The sequence below is a fragment of the Sphaerodactylus townsendi genome, linkage group LG02, assembly GCF_021028975.2.
Source record: "Sphaerodactylus townsendi isolate TG3544 linkage group LG02, MPM_Stown_v2.3, whole genome shotgun sequence".
Lineage (NCBI taxonomy): Eukaryota > Metazoa > Chordata > Lepidosauria > Squamata > Sphaerodactylidae > Sphaerodactylus > Sphaerodactylus townsendi.
In genome coordinates, this window is record NC_059426.1 from 164739712 (window position 1) to 164762081 (window position 22370).

Genomic DNA, 22370 nt, shown 5'->3' on the forward strand with positions numbered 1-22370 from the left:
AATGCATGCATATGGGAAGAAACATCGATTTTGATTATGGAATATTCACTTCAGTGTGAAGTTGCCATCTCTTGGGCTAAGCTCCACCTGGAAATTGCAGAGCTTTGGGGGAAAAATTGAGTTGGAAAAGAGAAGTTTGTCATCTTGTTGAGATAGATTTCAGGGCCATGGGCTAATATAACCATGTCTAAGATTGGGAGGAGATGTTCTTCATCTAGTACAGTGGTGGCGAACCTTTGGCTCTCCAGATGTTATGGACTACAATTCCCATCATCCCCTGCCAGCATGGCCAATTGGCCGTGCTGGCAGGGGCTGATGGGAATTGTAGTCCATAATATCTGGAGTGCCAAAGGTTCGCCACCACGGATCTAGTATGTTTTCATTGTCCTTTCCTCCAAGAAGTCAGGGCAGTTTTTTGTATCATCACAACTGTGTGAGATAGGTTGGGCAGAGAGTGTATGACTGGCCCATGCTCGGCCAGAAAACTTTCATGACAGAGAAGGGATTTGAATCCAGGTCTTGCAGATCCTAGTCTGTCCCCTACACCACAATGGCTCATTGTCTTGGAGGTCAGTGGCTTAAAGACTGGGAAAGCTGGGAGTGGAGTGGGCAGAAGACACTGTAGACAAGAAGGCTAGACTCCTATTTTTAAGTGGGGTGTTGGCCATCTATAAGGTTCATCTTTAGATCCACCAGAGGGGCAGGCATTTTACCCCTCTGTTATTTTCAGTGTCTGATGAAGACTCTGAGGCCTGGAGTTAGGCAGTCTCAGATCTCTCAAATATCTGTTATGATCTGGGGCCTTGGACTTGTTATGATCTGGGGCCTTGGACTTGTTATGATCTGGGGCCTTGAACTTGTTATGATCTGGGGCCTTGAACTTGTTATGATCTGGGGCCTTGGACTTGTTATGATCTGGGGCCTTGGACTTGTTATGATCTGGGGCCTAAAGGTCTCACGGAAGCATTCCACCTCAGTTCTACCTGCCCGTTTCCCTGCAGAGTTATGTTTTCCAGATATCCTACAATCCTCAGCATAGGACTGGGGGAAATGGAGGGAAAACAGGTACCAATAGGAATAGCTTTTGGAAAGGTAGACCTCTTGGCAGAGAGCACATATGGCCCTGTTCAGGGAGAGAGGCTGTTCACTCCCAAAAGCTGAGTGCCAGTGAGGCAATTTCTGGAGGAAACTAATACCTTACCCTAAGATGGTGGTGAGACTGAAGGAGAACAGGTATTCACTTACAGTCCAATAAAGAGATAGGGTATTGAAGAGATAGAAAAAGTGCAGAGAAGGGCAACGAGGATGATTGAGGGACTGGAGCACCTTCCTTATGAGGAGAGGCTGCAGCGTTTGGGACTCTTTAGTTTGGAGAGGAGACGTCTGAGGGGGGATATGATTGAAGTCTATAAAATTATGCATGGGGTAGAAAATGTTGACAGAGAGAAATTTTTCTCTCTTTCTCACAATACTAGAACCAGGGGGCATCCATTGGAAATGCTGGGGGGAAGAATTAGGACTAATAAAAGGAAACACTTCTTCACGCAACGTGTGATTGGTGTTTGGAATATGCTGCCACAGGTGGTGGTGATGGCCACTGACCTGGATAGCTTTAAAAGGGGCTTGGACAGATTAATGGAGGAGAAGTCGATCTATGGCTACCAATCTTGATCCTCTTTGATCTGAGACTGCAAATGCCTTAACAGTCCAGGTGCTCGGGAGCAACAGCCGCAGAAGGCCATTGCTTTCACACCCTGCAAGTGAGCTCCCAAAGGCACCTGGTGGGCCACTGGGAGTAGCAGAGAGCTGGACTAGATGGACTCTGGTCTGATCCAACTGGCTTGTTCTTATGTTCTTAAAGACAATTGGGCTAGGCAACTCTTCTGGTGCAACTTTTGCACCAGAGTGGTATAAGGGCAGGGCAGAGTAGGCCTTGGGCAATTGTCCTGTGAGTACTGGTAGATTTTTCATGTATTAGTGACCTGCACGTAAGTTTCCCCACTGGGGCAAATGACAACTCAGGGCAGTTTCAGGTTAGGAAAACAGTGCAGGGGTGGGAGGCTGAAACCACCTCTTTTTGTATACAGCCTTCCAGTCCAGATTAGCATCCTGCACACCTGAGAATCTAAATTGCAGCAAGGAACTTTCACCACATACCTACTTGGCAGGATCCCGGGCAAACCTGACCCAGAGCAACATACACCTCATCCCGGGGGATAGTGACTCAAGGTGGCTTACAAGCTCCTTTCCCTTCCTCTCCCCACAACAAACACCTTGTGAGGTAGGCGGGGATGAGAGAGTTCCGAAGAACTGCCCAAGGTTGCACAGCAGGAGTGTAGGAGTGCAGAAACACATCTGGTTCACCAGATAAGTCTCTGCCACTCAGGTGGAGGAGTGGGGAATCAAACTCGTTTCCCCAGATTAGAATCCACCTGCTCTTAACCACTACATAGCAAACCACCTCTGCCAGTCTCTTGCCTTGAAAGCCCTGCTGGTTTGTGACTAGGCCAAGATCGCCCAGCTGGCGTGTGTTGGAGTGCACAGGCTAATCTGAATTCCCCAGATATGCCTCCACAGTTCAGGTGGCAGAGCAGGGAATCAAACCCCGTTCCTCCAGAGTAGAGTACCCCTGCTCTTAACCACTATGCCACTGCTGCTCCTTTAAATGGATCAAACCTTTAAATGGTTAAAAGTAAGGTCTGTGGGTTAGACCAGGGGATGTTGGATATGGTGATCTCATGCTGTGTGTATTAAGCGCTGCTTGTATGAGCATTCCTGGGTCCTATAAATACAACATGGAATTTAGTGCTAAGAATATTCAGGCTGGGGGAGCAAAGTCTCTTTCAGGCATTAGGTTTTTTGCAGCTGAAAAATCTTGAACATTTAATTCATACTTCCAGCATCTGGAAAGCATGCAAAGCAGCTTTTGAATACTTAATTATACAGGTGCCTGCCAATTTCCATTTCAGGGAAGTACGAAAGCACCTAGGAAAGCGAGCTTAAAGCAAATCCCCAAGGAGTGATCATGCAAATTAGTGTCAAGGTCAGGCCGCTTTAATTCCATTGATATTCTGCATCGCATTCTGGGTGATCAAACAGGAGAAGATAGTTCAGCCCAGGCCAAAATGTGCGGAGGACACAGATCCTCTTTGATGGCATCTTAGGATTCCGGAGACCACGCGAGACGGCTGACGTTGGCTCCTTTCCATACGTTTGAAAAGGAGAAATAAACGTCTCGCCAGCTTCTGGTTCAGGTGGCTTAGCAGAAGCTAAGGGGCGGTAGATTCAGACGGACGGAAGAAAACGCTTCTTTATGCAGCGAGCGATCAAAACGTGGAATTCACAATCCGAGGATGTAGCGACGGCCACAGGCTTCAGAAGGGAATTATACAGATTCATAGAGGATAAATCTATCAGTGGTTTCTAGCCAGGGTGAATTAAGGGAACCAGAAAGTCAAGACTAAAAAGCAACTGCATAGATAGGGCCTCTAATAGCCTACATTACATACTCATACACAATTATAATTAAGGGCTCCATTTGGGTTGTTGTTCTAGCTGGCTATATGCACATACTGTACTGAACTACTACTACTACTATAGTAGTAGTAGTAGTAGTAGTAGTAGAAGAAGAAGAAGAAGAGGAGGAGGAGGAGGAGTTTGGATTTATACCCCCCCTTTCTCTCCTGCAGGAGACTCAAAGGGGCTTACAATCTCCTTGCCCTTCCCCCCTCACAACAAACACCCTGTGAGGTGGGTGGGGCTGAGAGAGCTCCAAGAAGCTGTGACTAGCCCAAGGTCACCCAGCTGGCGTGTGTTGGGAATGCAAAGGCTAATCTGAATTCCCCAGAAAAGCCTCCACAGCTCAGGCGGCAGAGCTGGGAATCAAACCCGGTTCCTCCAGATTAGATACACGAGCTCTTAACCTCCTACTCCACTGCTGCTTTTTGGATGACAATAAGCTGTAAAATAAACACATTCCACAGTCATGGGAACTACATGGTCTAATAAGCCTCCTGGGCCAGGCAGCTCCAGTGGGGAGGAAAATAGAGGCTCAATCAACTTTCCTACTTTCCATGGAGTTGAACAGACTGAAGAGTTAATTTTCTGCTCCTTCTGCCCATGGTAACGACTTGGTCCATATGGCTATTAGACCATGCAGATCCCATGACTCCAGGAAGAAACTTTCCCAGATCAGAAAAGACCAATGGCTGGAGAAAGGGATGCGGGAAACATTTGGGAGAGTCAGCGCCTTCCACTGATGCATGAGGATCCAACCCCTTCTTTGATTCCTCTGTTTAAAATGCTGCCATCACAGTATGCTCCATTTTCAGCTCTCCGGGTATGTTCCCCGTTCTGAAGTTTAAAGCAGTAACCTTTCTCCAGCTCAATCACAGAGCGAGCTTTCATCTGACAAAGTAATTTAAAGATAAATACACTGGGGGGGAAAAATCTTGCAAGTTGTAATATGTTCCTTTAGTTCTCATACTTCTTTTATTGGATTTTTAAAAAAAGACACTATTTCACAACAGGAGGAAAAAGTATCTGATGGATGACAGTAATCTAATCAATGGATGCCTACTTTGATAAAGAAGAACATGTGTTGAGGTTGTGCCCTCAAACCAAAGAATTCACCACCACCCCAGCCCTGACTGGCCTTTTTTGCAGGTGTGTTTTGAATTACAGAGTTTTTATGGCAGAACATTCTGCCATTGATGGAAGGAGCTAAACAATTTTATCCTCAGCTTAGCCTGCAGGCCAGAATTGTTCTAGAACTCTTTGTGCTGGAAGAACCCAAACACAGGGGAATCTACAGTAGGGGGATCTACAGCAGTTCAGCAATCTTGTTGTGTTGTTGGTACATTCCGCCACCACAACCCTAGCAGGACTCTGCCGGACCAGGGGGAAAATTTGGATCGGCTTGTGGGCAGGTCAGGGCAGCGCAGAACCCAGCTAAGATTCCATATTTGCTCCAGGATCAGCCCTGCCCTCGGTTGCAAAAGAGGGAAACATAAGTGAAAATGGAAATCACTGCAAAGCAACCATTCTTATCTCTATCATGGAAAATAAGGTTCCAGCTAACTATTACTGCAGCGAATAGGAGCACATCAAACCCAGCAAGGGAACAAGTATTGGTCTCAGCGTGGTGTAGTGGTTAAGAGCAGGTGGATTCTAATCTGGAGAAAGGGGTTTGATTCCCCACTCCTCCACCTGAGTGGCGGAGGCTTATCTGGTGAACCAGATGTGTTTCCTCACTCCTACATTCCTGCTGGGTGACCTTGGGCTAGTCACAGTTCTTCGGAACTCTCTCAGCCCCACCTACCTCACAAGGTGTCTGTTGTGGGGAGAGGAAGGGAAAGGAGCTTGTAAGCCACCTTGAGTCTTCTTACAGGAAAGAAAGGTGGGTTATAAATTCTCCTCCTCTATTCATTTATTCATTTATTCATTTATTCATTTATTCATTCATTTATTCATTCATTCATTCATTCGATTTATAGGCCACCTCACCCCCAAAGGGCTCGAGGCGGCTCACAATATGGCTGTTCACAATGACAGCAAATAAGTACAAATACAAAATATAACTTAACCCCATTAAAATCTAATAGCAGCAATTACTTTAAATGAATAGAAATTAAAACAACAAAAGTTGTTAAAAACAACTCCTCCTCCTCCTCCTCCTCCTCGCTGGATCCACACAGCTTGACTTCCAAAGCAAAGGGATGTTTTTCAGAGCATCTCCACAGTGTTCTCCTGAAACTTTATATGTCCAAGTTTTTCACTGTTTCTTTCCCAACCCCTTTTTCTACAGTCTTGCCTGAAAGACTGCAACCCCAGCAGTTATTTTCCTTCCTGCTTTCCCTTGAGCCTGCCATCCTTTCTGTTGCTCCACCACAGTATTTTTTGCGGGCCTAAATTTTAAAAAGGTAGCCAAAAGCTTCCCAGTGGTGTTGATGGGGAGGCAAAGAATTGGCGACTGCCAGGGCATCTCTAAGAAAATACACAGGGAACTCCCCAGGGCAGATTCTGCACTGCCGCTTTGAATGCTTCTGCATTCATGGTGGCAGCGAATTCCCAACAGAGAATCTTTATTTATTTATGGCTCAACTTCCTTGCCAAGACTCCAGGCAGATTTCAGGAGATAAAGGCAATGCAGCAGCATAAAGGATCCAATGAAGAGCGCAGCAAGATTTGGATTGCAGAATGAGGAAACAATGAGAGCAAACAATGGCTTAATTCAGTATAAACAAGGCATAAAGTGGATAAGGTACGAGATAAGGATGTAAAAGCAGGCAATCCCTGCAGTCACCGTTGAAGTGGAGTAGGCACCGCTATTCAGAGGTTTGCTGCCTCTGAACATGGATGGACAGACAGACGAACAAAAGAGACGGGAAAAACTTAACCCTAAAACAACCCTAAGTACCCAAAAGGTCAGGAGATACTGTGCAATCCGAAGGAAGAGGGAGGCTGAAACCTCACTGGAAGCGGCACAACAACTTCACCAGCACTGGTGCCACCAGCGCCGTGCAAAGTGGCATGGATCCCAGCGCAGAATTACTTACCCTGGCGGCAAGGCATTGCAGCACAAGAACCAGGAAGTGGAATTTCATACCAACATAAGAACATAAGAACAAGCCAGCTGGATCAGACCAGAGTCCATCTAGTCCAGCTCTCTGCTACTCGCAGTGGCCCACCATCGTTCCTGTGCCTCAGGAAACCACAATGGTGTTCCGGGGAGGGGGCATTCTGGGAGTGAAGCCAACTTTAGTCAGCTTCCTAAAGGACTTTCAGTCCAGGACTGTCCCCCACCTCCACACACACGCAATGGCAGTTGATTTACAACACCGAAATGTGTGGCATAAGTCAATCTTCTCTGTGGGATTTTTCAGGCGGTCGGGGGGGGGGGGGTTGTCTTCTTTTCCCCCTTCACATACTGCCTGAAATCCCACTGGAGACGGTGTGGGGGTGAGCTGCCATGACACCATCCCCTACCACTGCTCTACCGCCCCTCACTTTGGCTGTAAATTCACATACAGGGCCAACCAATTCAATTGTGAAAATCATGCAAATAATTTAAAATTATAGTATAATATAATAAAATAGTATAGCATAGTGGCGTAGGAGGTTAAGATTCAGATTAGCCTGTACACTCCCACACATGCCAGCTGGGTGACCTTGGGCTAGTCACAGCTTCTCGGAGCTCTCTCAGCCCCACCTACCTCACAGGGTGTTTGTTGTGAGGGGGGAAGGGTAAGGAGACTGTAAGCCCCTTTGAGGAGGCTCCTCCTCCTCCTCCTCCTCCTCCTCCACTACTACTACTACTACTACTACTACTACTACTACTACTACTACTACTACTACTACTACTACTACTACTACTACTACTACTACTACTACTACTTGAGGGCCTTTAATGGGCTATGCTGATTATCAGTGAAAGCCAACTCGGTAAAATGGTTCAAGTGCTGAAATAGGACTTGGGAAGACCCAGGCTGAAACTTTCATTTTGCTGTACAAACTCCATGGGGGGCCCACTAGGGGGTCCTTCCTGAGGTACCTCAGGGGGCTGTTTTTAAAATGGAGGGGCTAACGTACTCTGACCTGAGCCCCTTGGAGAAAAAGTGGGAGAATAATGTGCTAAATAAATAAACAACCAATGGCCCTTCTGTATGTAAATCATACCCTACAACTGAGTCAGGGCTTTACCCTCCGCAGAGTTCCAAACAAATATTTGTCCTTTTCTGCCCAGATTTGATGAGATCAGGCTAGCCTAGGTCCTAGGGCAGTGGTGGCGAACCTTTGACACTCCAATTGGCCGTGCTGGCAGGGGCTGATGGGAATTGTAGTCCATAACATCTGGAGTGCCAAAGGTTTGCCACCACTGCCACCCTAGGCCATCCAGGTCAAAGTAAAGGGTTTTCTATTTTATCTCCATAGAGTTTTCATATTAAACTATATCTGGAGTTCAAGCAGGTTGGCAAACCCTGGTTCATAGTGAACTTGGTTAGGTTAACCATAGTGAATGTGCATGCAAATATATGTGCAAACCTAAGGCAAATTCTTAGCCAGCATGGTGTAGTGGTTAAGAGCAGGTGGATTCTAATCTGGAGAACCGGGTTTAATTTCCCACTCTTCCACCTGAGTGGCGGAGGCTTATTTGGTGAACCAGATGTGTTTCCGCACTCCTACATTCCTACTGGGTGACCTTGGGCTAGTCACAGTTCTCTCAGGAACTCTCTCAGCCCCACCTGCCTCACAAGGTGTCTGTTGTGAGGAGAGGAAGGGAAAGGAGCTTGTAAGCCAATTTACAGGATAGAAAGGTGGACTATAAATCCAAACTATTCCCCCTCCCCCCTCCCCCTCCTCCCTCCCTCCCTCCTCCTCCTCCTCCTCCTCCACCACCACCACTGGTGGGAAGGGACCAGCATTCACAAGCTTATAGCCTGTTCCCAGTTCCTCCATGGCTAAGAGATCGCAGCGTGATTTCTGTTATCAGACTTCCCCTATGCACACGGCTTGTAAATGCACTGATAGTGGCTGTTGATAAAAGTTACACAGCAAATTGCTTCCCTCACTTCCTAGGAGTGCCAGTAACCTCCGAGCCCAAATCATTTTAGCAATATCCAGCTTAAAAGTACAGTCTGATATTTTTTTTTTTGAAGTCTCGTTGGGTGTTATTAAATTTAATGCGGGAATAGTGGGAAAGATGTTAGAAAGCCATTTAATATTGCCACCCAAAGAAGTTAGATTATGCTCAATTTCTGACATTAATGGGCTACTTAAGATAATTTATCAGATTGCGGTATTTTTTAAAAAAGACATCCTTTATACAATCGGCCGCCTTGCAGCGTTCTAATCTTTTTTTTTCTGGGTGCTTTCTCTTCCCACCCCATAATATCATAAATAGCTTTTTCCTGCATGCAAAATGTTATTTTTTTTCCTGAGGTTCTATTCCACAGTTGCTTTGTAATACATCACCACTTACCAGAGTGACTGTAAATGCTTGTCTTTTTCCTAAGCTCTTGTCAATTTTTTTCTGAACAATGCTGAAATGACAGACTGTCTGCGTTAAGACAGTTGCAGACGGAATATGTATGTTTCTGAGAGAAAACTTCAAATCGCCCAACAGAATTCTTGGCAAATCAAGAGCTTAGCCTTTTATCATTTCTTAAAATGACACTTGTTTGGCTGTGTCTTTCCCCCCCGCACCCCCCGTTCTTTCCCCAAGCTGTAACCAAGTCCTTCTAAAGTGATTTACTTCCCCCTGTAAGCTGCTTGTATGCCCCATCACTTCTCCTTATGATAGTGGTTGATGGATAACAAATAGATACTTACGTTTTTTTGGTTCTCTTTTATCGCCATTTGTTTCCTAATGACTAGAAGGCTGCTTCCAGTGTCAATCATTTTAACTTGCTGGGAAGTCTTCCATCCACCACCGGTCTGCGGCCGGTCAAACTCCCCGGGGCTTTGCCGTGAAGGAAGGCCTCAGTGGGGCCTTTCTGTAAAATGCAAATAATAAGGTTCTGTTGCCTCGTGGGGTTGTCATCAAGTGGAACGAGAGAATGATTTTTTAAAAATCACATTTTGGTCCTTTTCCTGTATGAATGATTAATAAACATACAAACGCACAGGCTCCAGTTAATGCATTTAATGGGTGAAGCGAAAAGGGGGGAAATTGCAGAGAAAAACATATTTTCTTTTGTTCTGGGCCCATGTGGAAAAATAACACTGTTTTGCCCGCACCTGTGGGGAATGGGGAATCAATTCCTTTCTTAATAGAAGCCCTTTTCGAAAGAGTACGATATAGAAGTACTTCTTCCAGAGTCTCCCATGAGAGTCTGAGAATCTCTCCCAGCAAAGAAATTTTTGCATACAAATTTGCCATATGCTATCAAAAGCAGCGTGGGGAGGATGTGGAAAAACTACCCACAGCAAACCAATTTTGCTAGAGCTATATATCTGTCAGTTGCAATTAAATCCATGCAACACTTCAGCTCTGAACGAAGCCCCTAACTACAGGGTACAATGGTACAACCCCTTGGTTAGAATGTGGGTCGTGCCATGCTCCTGTTTGGTGGGGCGGGGGTGATTTGAATTCTAGGAAGACAAGACAGGAGTGGGTTGCTCCCCTCTTCTTTTGTGTTACCCAACATGCTGGGGTCTGCCCCTTTTAGAGTGGGGAATTAGCGAAGGGCAGACCTTGCTTAACAAGTGTCTGGGTAAGCTTGAGATCTTTGTAGCTTACTTTTACAGAGATGGGTTTCCTAAAGAAATCCGCAGGAGAACCATGTAAAAACTTAACAAGGTTTCTTAAGAAAAGTGGAATAATAAAAATGCAAGCCCACAAATGGTCAAAGCACACAGAGAAATCACACAGTCCTAGGATATAGATAGTTTTGAGTGGACATGTCTGGAATAGATTGGGATTTTGTGGGGAAAGGTTATAATTATCTTATCCTGAAAGGGGGGGGGTACAGAAAATTGGAGTCTAGTGTCCGCTCTGGGATCCAAGGAAGCAGGGTAGAAAGCAGATGGTATGCAGTGCCACGGCAGGCTCAGAAGTACTGGTCACTGACTTCGGAATGAGCATCTGATTTATAAGTAAGATTGTCCTTCTCGCCATGATAAGAGACTTTACGCTTCCTGGAGAAAGGAGGGTCCTTGTCTTCCTGGGAAATACAAAGGTGGACTCTTAAAATTAATGTTGGACACTTGGCTTAGTGTTCTAGGCCTGGGAATGCCTGAAGATAGGGCGAAGTTGATTTAATTAGAACTTTAAGGCAAAGCTGATATAAATGAAGGTGGTCTTCGGGAGAGGTTAGCCAGAGATTGGCAGGTTGGGTTGGAGCACACACTTTGAAAGTGGAGCCCTCCCTTCATAGGTTTTCTAGTAAAACCTGCGCCCCTCTAGTCAGTCCCCAGGGGGGAGGAGATTCCTTGCTTCTTGTTTGCTGCTGCTGCTCAGAGTGGCAAAGGGAGAACAGTTTTAAAAATGGGCTGCTGGGCCCAGTGGCATATGTGCCCGGGGACATGAGGTAACCCATGTCTCTGGGCGCACGCCATCTGGTCACATGTGGGGGTGCAAAATCAGCCCCAGGGGAGACAACTCTGATAAAGCAGGGAGCCAAAACAGCCTAGCTGCAGCAGGCTGCTTTTTCAGCCGGCTGCCAGCTGAATTAAAGTAAGTGTGGATGGGTTAGTGCCTTGGACTATGTTTTTAAGTTATGGTGATCATTTCAACAACATACCCATGAGCCTTTGCTAAATATGTTCATGCAGGGGTGGGGTGCCTGGAGGAGGCCTTGTCTCCAGGTGCCATTTGGACCCTGTACGCCTCTGGCTGGACTGATAGTGTGGCATCACTTCTAGGAAAACATTGCATTTCTCTAGGACTCTCTGGAAATCTAGAACAAAACACTGGTGTGGAAGAAGCCATAGACTTTGCATTCAGTGCAATGGGTTGGATTGAGTGTCATGATTCCACTTGCGGGAGTTGAAACACAAGGAAATGACTGAGCTGGCCACTGGGGCTAAGTGTAACTTACTGCATCCTTATTCACCTTGCCATTTGCACAAGATCTAGTACTGACAGTTTCTGGAAAACACTAGAGCCCCTTCCGCACATGCAGAATGATGCTCTTTCAATCCACTTTCAATGCACTTTGCAGCTGGATTTTTACTGTGCGGAATAGCAAAATCCACTTTCAAACAATTGTGGAAGTGGATTGAAAGTGCATTATTCTACATGTGCGGAAGGGGCCCCAGGATTGTTAGGTAGAATTCTATTTGGTCCATTTTGTTAGACCCTTGCCAGTTCTTCTGCATTTCTTCCTCTTTTTATTTCATTGCTCTGCTAAGGGAAGAACAGGTAGTTCAAGGTGGGTTCCATTATTTTCTTTTCCTTTTTATACGGGATTGTTGTTAAATGTTTTCCCTGGATGATAAATGAGTGCTTGAAGAAGAAAAAAAAGGGGGGGTGCCTTTTTGTTGTTATTTTCTGCTCAGAGTTGATACTAATTCCTTTAATTTGCCCTTAAAATGTCAGGGAGGAGTGTCGTTCCAGCTTCCCTGTGGGTGGTTGTATTTTTCATCTATTTTGCTTCTACAGCCTTTTTCCCCCCTCCCTGACGCTTACTGTATGTTGACAGCCAGATAGATGAGATTAAAAAGACATTCCTGGGATCTTTCATCTCTCCTTTGCGTTGACATTTAAATAAACAACCACTGATAACACTTTGCAGGTCCTCCCCTGACCTCCTTCCCACCCATTTCCCGAAACTTTCCAACTTATTGATTGACATGGAAGTCTTGTCACCTGAAGCGTTTTCAGGATGTGCAATTATCTTCTTTCTTCTTCTTCTTCTTGTAAAAAAAAAATCCTAACAGGATTGTCATAGGATTTCCTATAGCCATTTTTGCAGACCCCATGGCCGTGTCTGAAACGTTCGATCCGGGCAGTTCGGCAGTTTACTTTTAAACCTACGGTGTACAAAACCCACATGAATTAGAGAGGCTGTTAATTAGCCCGATCGTTGTGCGCGATTTGCATAACGCAGACGGCTTCATGAATAAAGACGAACATCCGGGAGGATGTTTGGTTGTGCTGCAGTGGGTTTGTTGTAGGATAATTTGCAGAAATTAAAATTTAGCTGTAATGGAAACAGCAAAGCTTGATTTCTTGAGGCCAACATGGATAGCTAATTAAGCGGTTCCTTCGTGGAGCAGCAGTGGCGTAGTGGCTAAGAGCAGGTGCATTCTGATCTGGAGGACCCGGGTTTGATTCCCAGATCTGCTGCTTGAGTTATGGAGGCTTATCTGGGGAATTCAGGTTAGCCTGTGCACTCCCACACACGCCAGCTGGGTGACCTTGGGCTAGTCACAACTTTTCGGAGCTCTCTCAGCCCCACCCACCTCACAGGGTGATTGTAAGCCCCTTTGAGTCTCCTGCAGGAGAGAAAGGGGGGATATAAATCCAAACTCCTCCTCCTCCTCCTCCTCCTCCTCCTCCTCCTCCTCCTCCTCCTCCTCCTCCTCTTCTTCTTCTTCTTCTTCTTCTTCTTCTTCTTCTTCTTCTTCTTCTTCTTCTTCTTCTTCTTCTAGTTTACAGCAGCGACTAAGAAAGGATCTGGTCCTGGGTTTGAATTTAACTTCTGCTGTGATGTCACTGAGTAGCTTTAGGCAGGCCATGTTTTCTTAAGTCCTCTTTGCGCAGGCCAAGAAACGCCGGGTGCAGCTGGGGTACATGAGCCCAATCCAGCCCCAGGCCCTTCGCACGGCTTAGGGCAGCTGGCCCCAGAGCCAATGCGGCTGACCAACACACCTTCGCACAAAGGTGTGTTTGTTGTTACTGTACTTGCCTCTCCTAGCCGCATAGCAACGCAGCCAACCATGAGTCACCCCCACAGCTATACAGACGTCTCTGGACGTCCATGCTGTCCTGTGTGGCCACGCAGGAGAGAGGTGTGGAGGGCAAAACAAATCAGGTGCGGCCGAGTCAGGGCTGTTTGACAGTGAAATTCACTGCCTCGGAGAGTGGTGGAGTCTCCTTCTTTGGAGGCTTTTAAAGAGAGGCTGGATCAGCATATGTCAGGTGTGCTTTGATTGTGTGTTCCTGCATTGTAGGGGGTTGGACTTGATGGCCCTTGTGGTCTCTTCCAACTCTATGATTCTATGATTCTATAAGTAACGGGCCATTTGCTCGGTGCTGGCTCCAACCCGGCCTTTTAAAAAAGAATAGTGCAATTCTCGTTTACGCTGGGTTGGGGTGGAAAAACTGGGGCAGACCCAATACAAGGGCGGGAACCGTGCGAAGTTCTCGCGCACAACGGGTTATATCCTGTTGTTATACTGGGTTTATTGGCCCGTGCGGAAAGGGCCTCAGTCTCAACCTGTCCTCTGCAGTTGGGAATAAACATATTGGCCAACCTTACGGGGTTGCTAGAAAAGATTCAAGCATCTGAAGCTATCTCCTGCTGAATCTGTCCCTTCGTCTGTCAAGGGCAATATTGCCCACTCTGACTGGCAGCTGCTGTCAGGGTCCCAGGTGTCTGGTTCTTTTAACTGGAGATGGCAGGGATTGATCCTGCATGCCAGAAGATGGCAGGGACCTTCACATGCCAGTAGATATTCTGCCACTGTGACATAACCCCATCCCAAGTTAATATACATGAAGTGCTTTGAATACTCGGAAGCACTGTACCCAGAACCGTAGCGAGAGGGAACTGCGCCTGGGGCACGTGTGTGCCCTGTGCCCCTGCCACACCCCGGAATGCTCTGGAATGCCCCCGCCCCGCCCCGCCCTGCCCTACCCATGCCCCGCCCCCGCAGCAGCACGTGCCCGGGACAAGACACCCCCTGTCCCCTGGGCGCTACGCCACTGACTGCACCAAATGCTTCTTGTCATATTTTGATCTGTCCCATAGCAATACAGAAGAAAATAGACCTATTAATTTGGAGAACTACCAAATTTGGCGGACGCTCTTATTTCATTTCAAGGATTTCAGTTCCTGACCTAGATTCCCCCCCCCTTTGTGCCTCCCCCCCGACCACATTAGTACAATTGGACAGAAATGCTCCTGATTAAATTGTTATTGTATTAATTGGCATGGAAATGGCATGAAAGACATCAGGGACATCAGCAACAAAATGAAAAGGGGCATCGTTGCAGATTCCTGATTACTAAGAACCCATCGATGTGTGTGGCATGCTGTGAAATGTCAATAATCATAATTCAGATAATGCAGATTCCTGCCCCAGGCAACTTGGGAGTTAAATTTCAACAAGCATGACTCAGAACAGTTACGTTTAGATATCCTGAGAAGACAAGGCATGCTGGAAAAGTTACGAGAGGAGAAGTTGAAGGCAGCACGAAAAGAGAAAGACCCAACTCAAAACAGATTGAAGAAGAGGGGGAAAGGAGGAGGAGGAGTTTGGATTGATACCCCACCTTTCACCCCTGTAAGGAGTCTCAAGGTGGCTTACAAGCTTCCTCTCCCCACAACAGACACCTTGTGAGGTAGGTGAGGCTGAGAGAGTTCCAAGAGAACTGCGACTAGCCCGAGTCACCCAGCAGGAATGTAGGAGTGCAAAAACACATCTGGTTCACCACATAAGCCTCTGCCACTCAGGTGGAGGAGTGGGGAATCAAACTCGGTTTTCCAGATTAGAATCCACCTGCTCTTAACCACTACACCACGCTGGCTCTCAATGAAGGAAACCACCGCCTTCAGTTTGCAAGTTTTGAGCAAGACGGTTAATGATGGGATGTTTTCGAGGTCATTAATTCATAGGGTCACCATCAGTCTGAAGTGACTTGATGGTCCATAACACACACACACACACGCTTAGATATTTTCTTCAACATGCTAACTGCTAACCTGCAGTGGGATGGAAGGAGCTGCGGCTCAGTGATCCAGCATTTGCTTTGCATGTAGAAGGCCCCAGATGCATTCCACCATATTTTCAGTTAGAATGATCTGGTATTAGGTAATGTGGAAGGTCTCTATTTGAGACTCTGGAGAGCAACTACCAGTCAGAGTAGGCAACACTTGACCTTGATACCCTGCCTTTCTCACCTGTATGGAGATTCAAGATGGCTTATACACTCCTTTCCCTTCTTCTCCTCACAACAGACACCTGGTGAGGCAGGTGGGGCTGAGAGAGTTCTGAGAGAACCGTGACTAGTCCAAAATCACCGAGCAGGAATGTAGGAGTGTGGAAACACATCTGGTTCACCAGATAAGCCTCCACCACTCAGGTGGAGGAATGGGGAATCAAGCCTGGTTCTGCAGATTAGAGTCCACCTGCTCTTAACCACTACACCACGCTGTCTGTCTTGTAAATGCAAGTTGGTAAGAGCAAAAGGGTTGAGACATCTGACCGGTATGTATTTAACTTGGAGAATCACCAGCCATGCAAGTTGAGACTAGCAAATGGGTCAGGTGAGGACTGATCTGTGCTTATCTTCTGCAGGGAAGTATAATAATAGGTCTTTGGCTTCAGCGTGCAGTTTCCAAGGGCTTTGATTTAGTTGGAGAGGAGGACAAAGGATGAAGCCAAAGACCTGTGCGATTTCTCATCTCCTTTGTGCTAAAAAACGAGAGAATGCTCCCAATTTAAACAACCTTTGAAAATGTCACCATATGGTTTCTCTTCAGATTTTAAAGTTTTGGGAAACGCGCAGATGGCACGTTGCATTTTATGATAACGTCGCCTTGCGCGTCTCTGCTCCAAGTGAGTTGTGTCGTTCGGGGTTTCCGTGTCGCCAATGATACAGCTCATCCCCATTCAAATGCTGCTTTGCCCGCCAGGGAGTGAACCCCAGCATAAGAACTAGTCTAGGGTAATGGTTGGAGAGTCATACTTGGAGAGGGGAAATTTGCGTTCAGATCCCTGCTTTGCTGTGAAGTTGACTGAGGCCCCTTTCACACATGTAAAATAATGCACTTTCAAAATTGTTTGCAAGGGGATTTGGCTGTTCCGCACAGCTGCAAAGTGCATTGGAAGTGGATTGAAAGCGCATTATTCTGCATGTGCGGAAGGGGCTGGAGTTCCCTTGATCCAGGATAAAATGGGGATGGGAGAACCAGCACCCTGGAGGAAAGGTGGATTTAAAAGGTAAAAGGGAAGGAAGGAGGGTTATATTGGGGCAATCCTAAGCAGAGTTGTATTCTTTGAAGTCATGGAAAGGTGTAACCCTGTTTTAGACAGCAAATGTAAAAAAATAAAAAAATAAAGCATTCCAGCAATTAAAAATAAAGTTAAAATTATAAAATGATTCAATTAAAAACCCATGCACGGGCAGTTTAACATTGGAGCAACTTGGGCAGAAGGCACAGGGAAGAAGATTCTGTGTTGTGTATGAAGTGGGTGTATGTGCAACCTCATGAATACACATTGGCCAATAAAGTTAACAGAGCCAAATCAGGTTGTTGTGGGTTTTCCAGGCTGTGTGGCTGTGGTCTGGTAGATCTTGTTCCTAACATTTCGCCTGCATCTGTGGCTGGCATCTTCAGAGGTGTATCACAGAGAGAAGTCTGTTACACACTGTGTCTAGTGAGAAGAGAATGTTTAGTGGGATATATATTGTCCATGATCCAGGGTGGGGAGCCAATCAGTAAGTGTTTGGGTGGAACTTGCTCTGCAAAGGTGTGGTTGAGTGCACTGTATTGTGGGTGGGGTTATCAGTCCATTTACATTTGTAGTCACATTTCATTCTCTGCAGCAGCAGCAGCAGTATTGGTGAATGCAAATCCTGTGTCTGGGTGGAGTCCATTGTCCATGAATTTAGCATGCCCTTGGCCTTTAATTCTGGTGTTTTTAAGTACTGGTAGCCAAGCTTTGTTAATTCTCGGAGTCTCTTCTTTCTTGTTGAAGTTGTCTTGGTGTTTGTGAATTTCAAAGCCAAATCCTTCCATTAATAAATGCCCACTTCCTGTTTGGGTTATTTCATACCAGCCAATGGAACCAGATTTCAAAGAAGGTGATATTAGGGCCGCTCCTGATCCCCCCGCCCCCCCAAAGATGGTAGAGGAAAACCCTCTTGTTGACAAACTAGGCCTTCCATGGGCAGGGAGATTTTACCGGGGGAACAGTTATGCCATGCGCTGATTCTTGCTCCTTGATTCAGTGATCTGGCCCTGAGATCTCTCTGACACATGATTTGTCTGCATGTGATGATCCAACCCGTTTGCAAAGAGGAGGGATTCCCGCTCCTCAGAGACTTCACTCATTGTTCCTTGAGGTTTCTCACTGTTGTTGTGGCATGTGTCTTGTGCGCGTGTGTGGACCGGGGTCCATATACGAGAGTCCAAACTGTAAAACATTCCTTCATATGGTTAAGCGAGTAACGGCATTTGAATGCCCAGCAGGTACGGCATTTCCCTTCTCTCCCTTTGTTCAGTCATTGGTTTGCATAACTGAGGTTGCTGACTTGCATGGGGGGAGAGGGGGGAGAGGAAAAGAAAGATGTGACGGAATTATGAAAATTAGGGGCTCGGTGTCAGGAGGATGACACGTCTCCTTTCTACTCCTCAAAATTGCTAGTGTTGTGCCGCTGACTTAGCAATCGATACGTTCGTTTTCGTTTCTCCGCTTCCGCTGGATGGTGATGGTCTTAGGGGCTGAAGTCCAGGGCTGTCTCTTGTTCTTATTCACTGGGCAGGTTGTAGCCTCCAGAGAAGCACCTTTATCCCTACAGCAATGCATTGTGATGGAGAGACTTTCATCTCTGGCCTCTATATTGTGTGTGATGTGTGCTGTTTTCCTCTTGAGACGGCCTTTTGATCTCCAAACTCTTCCTCTTCTTCCTCCCGGCCTTGCTGGCTTTCATCCTCCCCAACTCTTGGCCTCCCATCTCCCTCTACGGGGCCAGAGGGCATCATAGGAGAAAGGAAGACACAAACAACATATTTTGTCTGCAAAGCCATTGAATGGGCTGGTTTATTTTTTTAGTACTTCTGCTTCTTTGATGGCACTTCAATGGAGAATGGATATACCAGGGTTCCTCAGTGTAGTAATTTTGGATGCCCTAGCTGCTGCAGGCCCCTTTTACCCCTGTAGTACAAAGATCTTCACTGTGTGACTGAAGGTAGTTTCGCCTGCATGTACTTAAAAAGGTTAACACAACTGTTTTTATGAGAATGTTGTACCTGGAACCCTGGAATGTACACTTGCGTTTCTGGTTCATATTCACGTTGGATTCAGACAGTGGCTGTTCATAAACCGTCTGAGGCTATGCAGCACAGAGCCAGCGTGATGTAGTGGTTAAGAGCAGGTAGATTCTAATCTGGAGAACTGGGTTTGATTCCCCACTCCTCCGCACGAGTGGCAGAGGCTTGTCTGGTGAACCAGATGTGTTTCAGCACTCCTACATTCAGCACTCCTGCTGGGGGACCTTAAGCTAGTCATAGTTCTCTCAGAACTCTCTCAGCCCTACCTGCCTCACAAGGTGTCTGTTATGGGGAGAGGCAGGGAAAGGACCTTGGAAGCCACCTTGTGTCTCCTTACAGAAGAGAAAGGCGAGGTATAAATCCAAACTCTTCTTTTTCTTCTGAAACAAACTAACACAACCTTAGGGATCAGTTAAAGAGGATTATGGGCAAGATTGGAGACCAGTAGAACCTTAAAGACAAATAAGATTTCCAAGGCATAACCATTCCATAGTCAACATTTCCTTTGTTACAGCTGACAAAGTCAACCCTGACTCTCGAATTATTGTATCCTAGAAATCTTGTTGGTCTTTAAGGGGCTACTGGACTTGAATCTTGATCATAAGGAATGAGATGACCCCAAGAGGAAGGGAAAGGAGCTTGTAAGCCTCCTTGAGTCTCCTTACAGGAGAGGAAGGTGGGTGAACCATCCCATGATCTGCAGGTTCTGCTAGCCAAGCTTAGCTGGCATCCTTTCTTAGAGTCAAGTTACTGTTTCGAGGACACGAGTAAAATGCTGGCGTTGTCTTCAGGTCCTTGTGAAAAACCAGTGGGACCTCCACAATGTTTGGGCAGCGACCCCAACTATCCAGTGGCTAGGCAAGTCCTATTTTATTGTTACATTTGGTAAATGGTGTATATTCTTTCAGATCAGGTGTCTTTGCTGCAAAATGGAGTCCTCTCCTCTGTATTTTTGCACAGGCAAGATTGTTTTCTTGCCCCCTTGGCGATATGTCAAGGTCGGAGGCAGCCGGTAGCTTCATGCAGCTTTTATGAGAAAGAGGCCTTGAAGGTGTCATCCACAATACACTTTTCCCTTTTGAAGCAACTGCTTCTTTTATTTTAAGGTTCGCTTATTTTCTAGGACTGTCTTTTCATATTCATATCAGCACGTGGTGTGGGGAGGGGGAGGGGGAGGAGGAGAAAGCCGAACGCTGGAAGAAAAGGGCCTCTTTCTGGAGCAGGCAGGTTTGAAAGACGCTGAATTCCTGGCAATGAAGTTTTTCTGCGTTTTTTAAAAAAATCTCTGTAGACTGGAGATCAGCTGTCATTCTGGGAGAATTCCGCATCCTGTTTGCAGGCTGGTAACCCTAAAGTAGACCTCACAGTAAATAGATCCACAATCAGAAAATTTCAGCACGGTGCCCTTAAGTTCCATGGGCAAAATGGCACCTGCACAGTGCCTGCTTTTTTATTCATTTTTTTAAAAAAATTTCAATAATGACAGAATATTTTTAAAAAGACAGTAAGGAGAAGATCCTAGATCTTTTCTAACATACAGTTCTGAGCATCAGTGAGCTATCATAGAATCACAGAGTTGGAAGAGACCGCAAGAGGGGTATTATTATTATTTCTTCTTCTTCTTCTTCTTCTTCTTCTTCTTCTTCTTCTTCTTCTTCTTCTTCTTCTTCTTCTTCTTCTTCTTCTTCTTCTTCTTCTTCTCCTTCTTCTTCTTCTTCTTCTTCTTCTTCTTCTTCTTCTTCTTCTTCTTCTTCTTCTTCTTCTTCTTCTTCTTCTTCTTCTTCTTCTTCTCCTTCTCCTTCTCCTTCTCCTTCTCCTTCTCCTTCTCCTTCTCCTTCTCCTTCTCCTTCTCCTTCTCCTTCTCCTCCTCCTCCTCCTCCTCCTCCTCCTCCTCCTCCTCCTCCTCCTCTAATACAGTGGTTCTCAACCTGTGGGTCGGAACCCCTTTGGGGGTCGAACAACCCTTTCACAGGGGTCACCTAAGACTCTCTGCATCAGTGTTCTCCATCTGTAAAATGGATAAATGTTAGAGTCGGGGGTCACCACAATATGAAGAACTGTATTAAAGGGTCACGGCATTAGGAAGGTTGAGAATCACTGTTCTAACACCTTTATCAAGTAATAGTTATGCTTTGACAAACTAGTTCTATGTTTTACCACCCAATACAAAGCCTGTGACAGCTGGTGATAGTGTCACTGCCGCTCCAGCACTGCCAGAGGGTTTTTAGACAGTGCAGGGAGGCAATAAAAACAAAAACAAAAAAACCACCCTGCCACCTGAAAACCCTCCATAGGACTAAATGGACTTACACCATAGGACTAAATGGACTTACACCAGGTGGAACCTGGGCGGCTGCTTTCTTGGCCCTAAAGCCTGGGTTGAAGCCAACTACCATCAGCTAACTAACATCAGAGAGCCAGCGTGGTGTGGTGGTTAAGAGCAGGTGGATTCTAATCTGGAGAACCGGGTTTGATTCCCCACTCCTCCACCTGAATGGCGGAGGCTTATCTGGTGAACCAGATGTGTTCCCGCACTCCTACATTCCTGCTGGGTGACCTTGGGCTAGTCACAGTTCTCTCATAACTCAGCCCCGCCTACCTCACAAGGTGCCTGTTGTGGGAAGAGGAAGGGAAAGGAGCTTGTAGGCCTCCTTGAGTCTCCTTACAGGAGGGGAAGGTGGGGTATAAACCTAAACTCCTTCTCTCCACCTCCAAGAACACCCCACCCACCCTCCATCTGTGCTGGCATTTAATTGGACACCAGCATTCCTCCACGGCAAAGGCTACTCTCTAGTTTTGCTCCCGCAAAGCTGAGAAGTGCCCGGCCACTGGTGCCTCTCTCGTTTCCACTTGCTGGGGTGCCCCTGATGTCAGCCCCATTCACCAACCCATCTGCCTCCCTGCCCATAGGATTGGGCCATAAATCAGACTATTAAGAAAGAAACAATATTCAAAATTGCCTGTGGGATTAATTTTTTAAAAATATATCTCTCTATGTTTTTGATGACATGCAGGTGAAAGTGATGGTGAGGATTTGCCCCTCGCACGACACGTCGGAATCCATGTCATTTCTCAAGGTGGATCCGCGGAAGAAACAGATCACGCTTTATGACCCGTCTACAATTGGCCCTTCCAACGCGGGCCACCGAAAAGGAGTTGTGGCCGTTCCAAAGATATTTGCCTTTGACGCGGTGTTCCCACAAGATGCTTCCCAGGTAGGACAACCAAACACCTGAAGCTAATAATTTGGGTGGCTGCCACGGCATGTTAAATCTGGCAAGAGAATTCTTCGCAGCTTTCGGGGGGGGGGGGGATTTTTTTTACTTTGAATTAGTTGGTTTAATTACTGGGAAGACATGCTAATTAATAGTCAGCGCGCAAGGTCTCACGCTGTTTTAATTTAGCCCAGATGTGAAATTAAGAAGCAATATCAGTGGAGATGATTCCACTCAGTGAATCCTTTCTCCTATAACTCCTTCTGTTCTTTAAAGCAGCACACGCGCACGTACGCACAGAGCTGGAAGAGCAGTTCAAATTGAGATGTCTTCCTAAGGCTCTGTGTGGAAAGAGCATTTATAAAGCTTGGATGTCTAGAAGAGATAAATTGATATATAAGTTGTATAGATATATCGTATCAAATCGCCTCTGCTTCTCACTTGCTTTGAAAGACATATATATATATAGATCTGGATATAGATAGATAGA

General features: G+C 46.2%; 1 protein-coding gene across 1 annotated transcript in view; it reads left to right on the forward strand.

Moving 5' to 3' along the window:
* Nucleotides 1–22370, forward strand: part of KIF26A (kinesin family member 26A) — a 215559-nt gene that overhangs the window by 173977 nt on the left and 19212 nt on the right. The window contains 1 exon segment of the mRNA XM_048486723.1: nt 21680–21880. Coding sequence (XP_048342680.1) covers nt 21680–21880 — 201 coding nt within the window.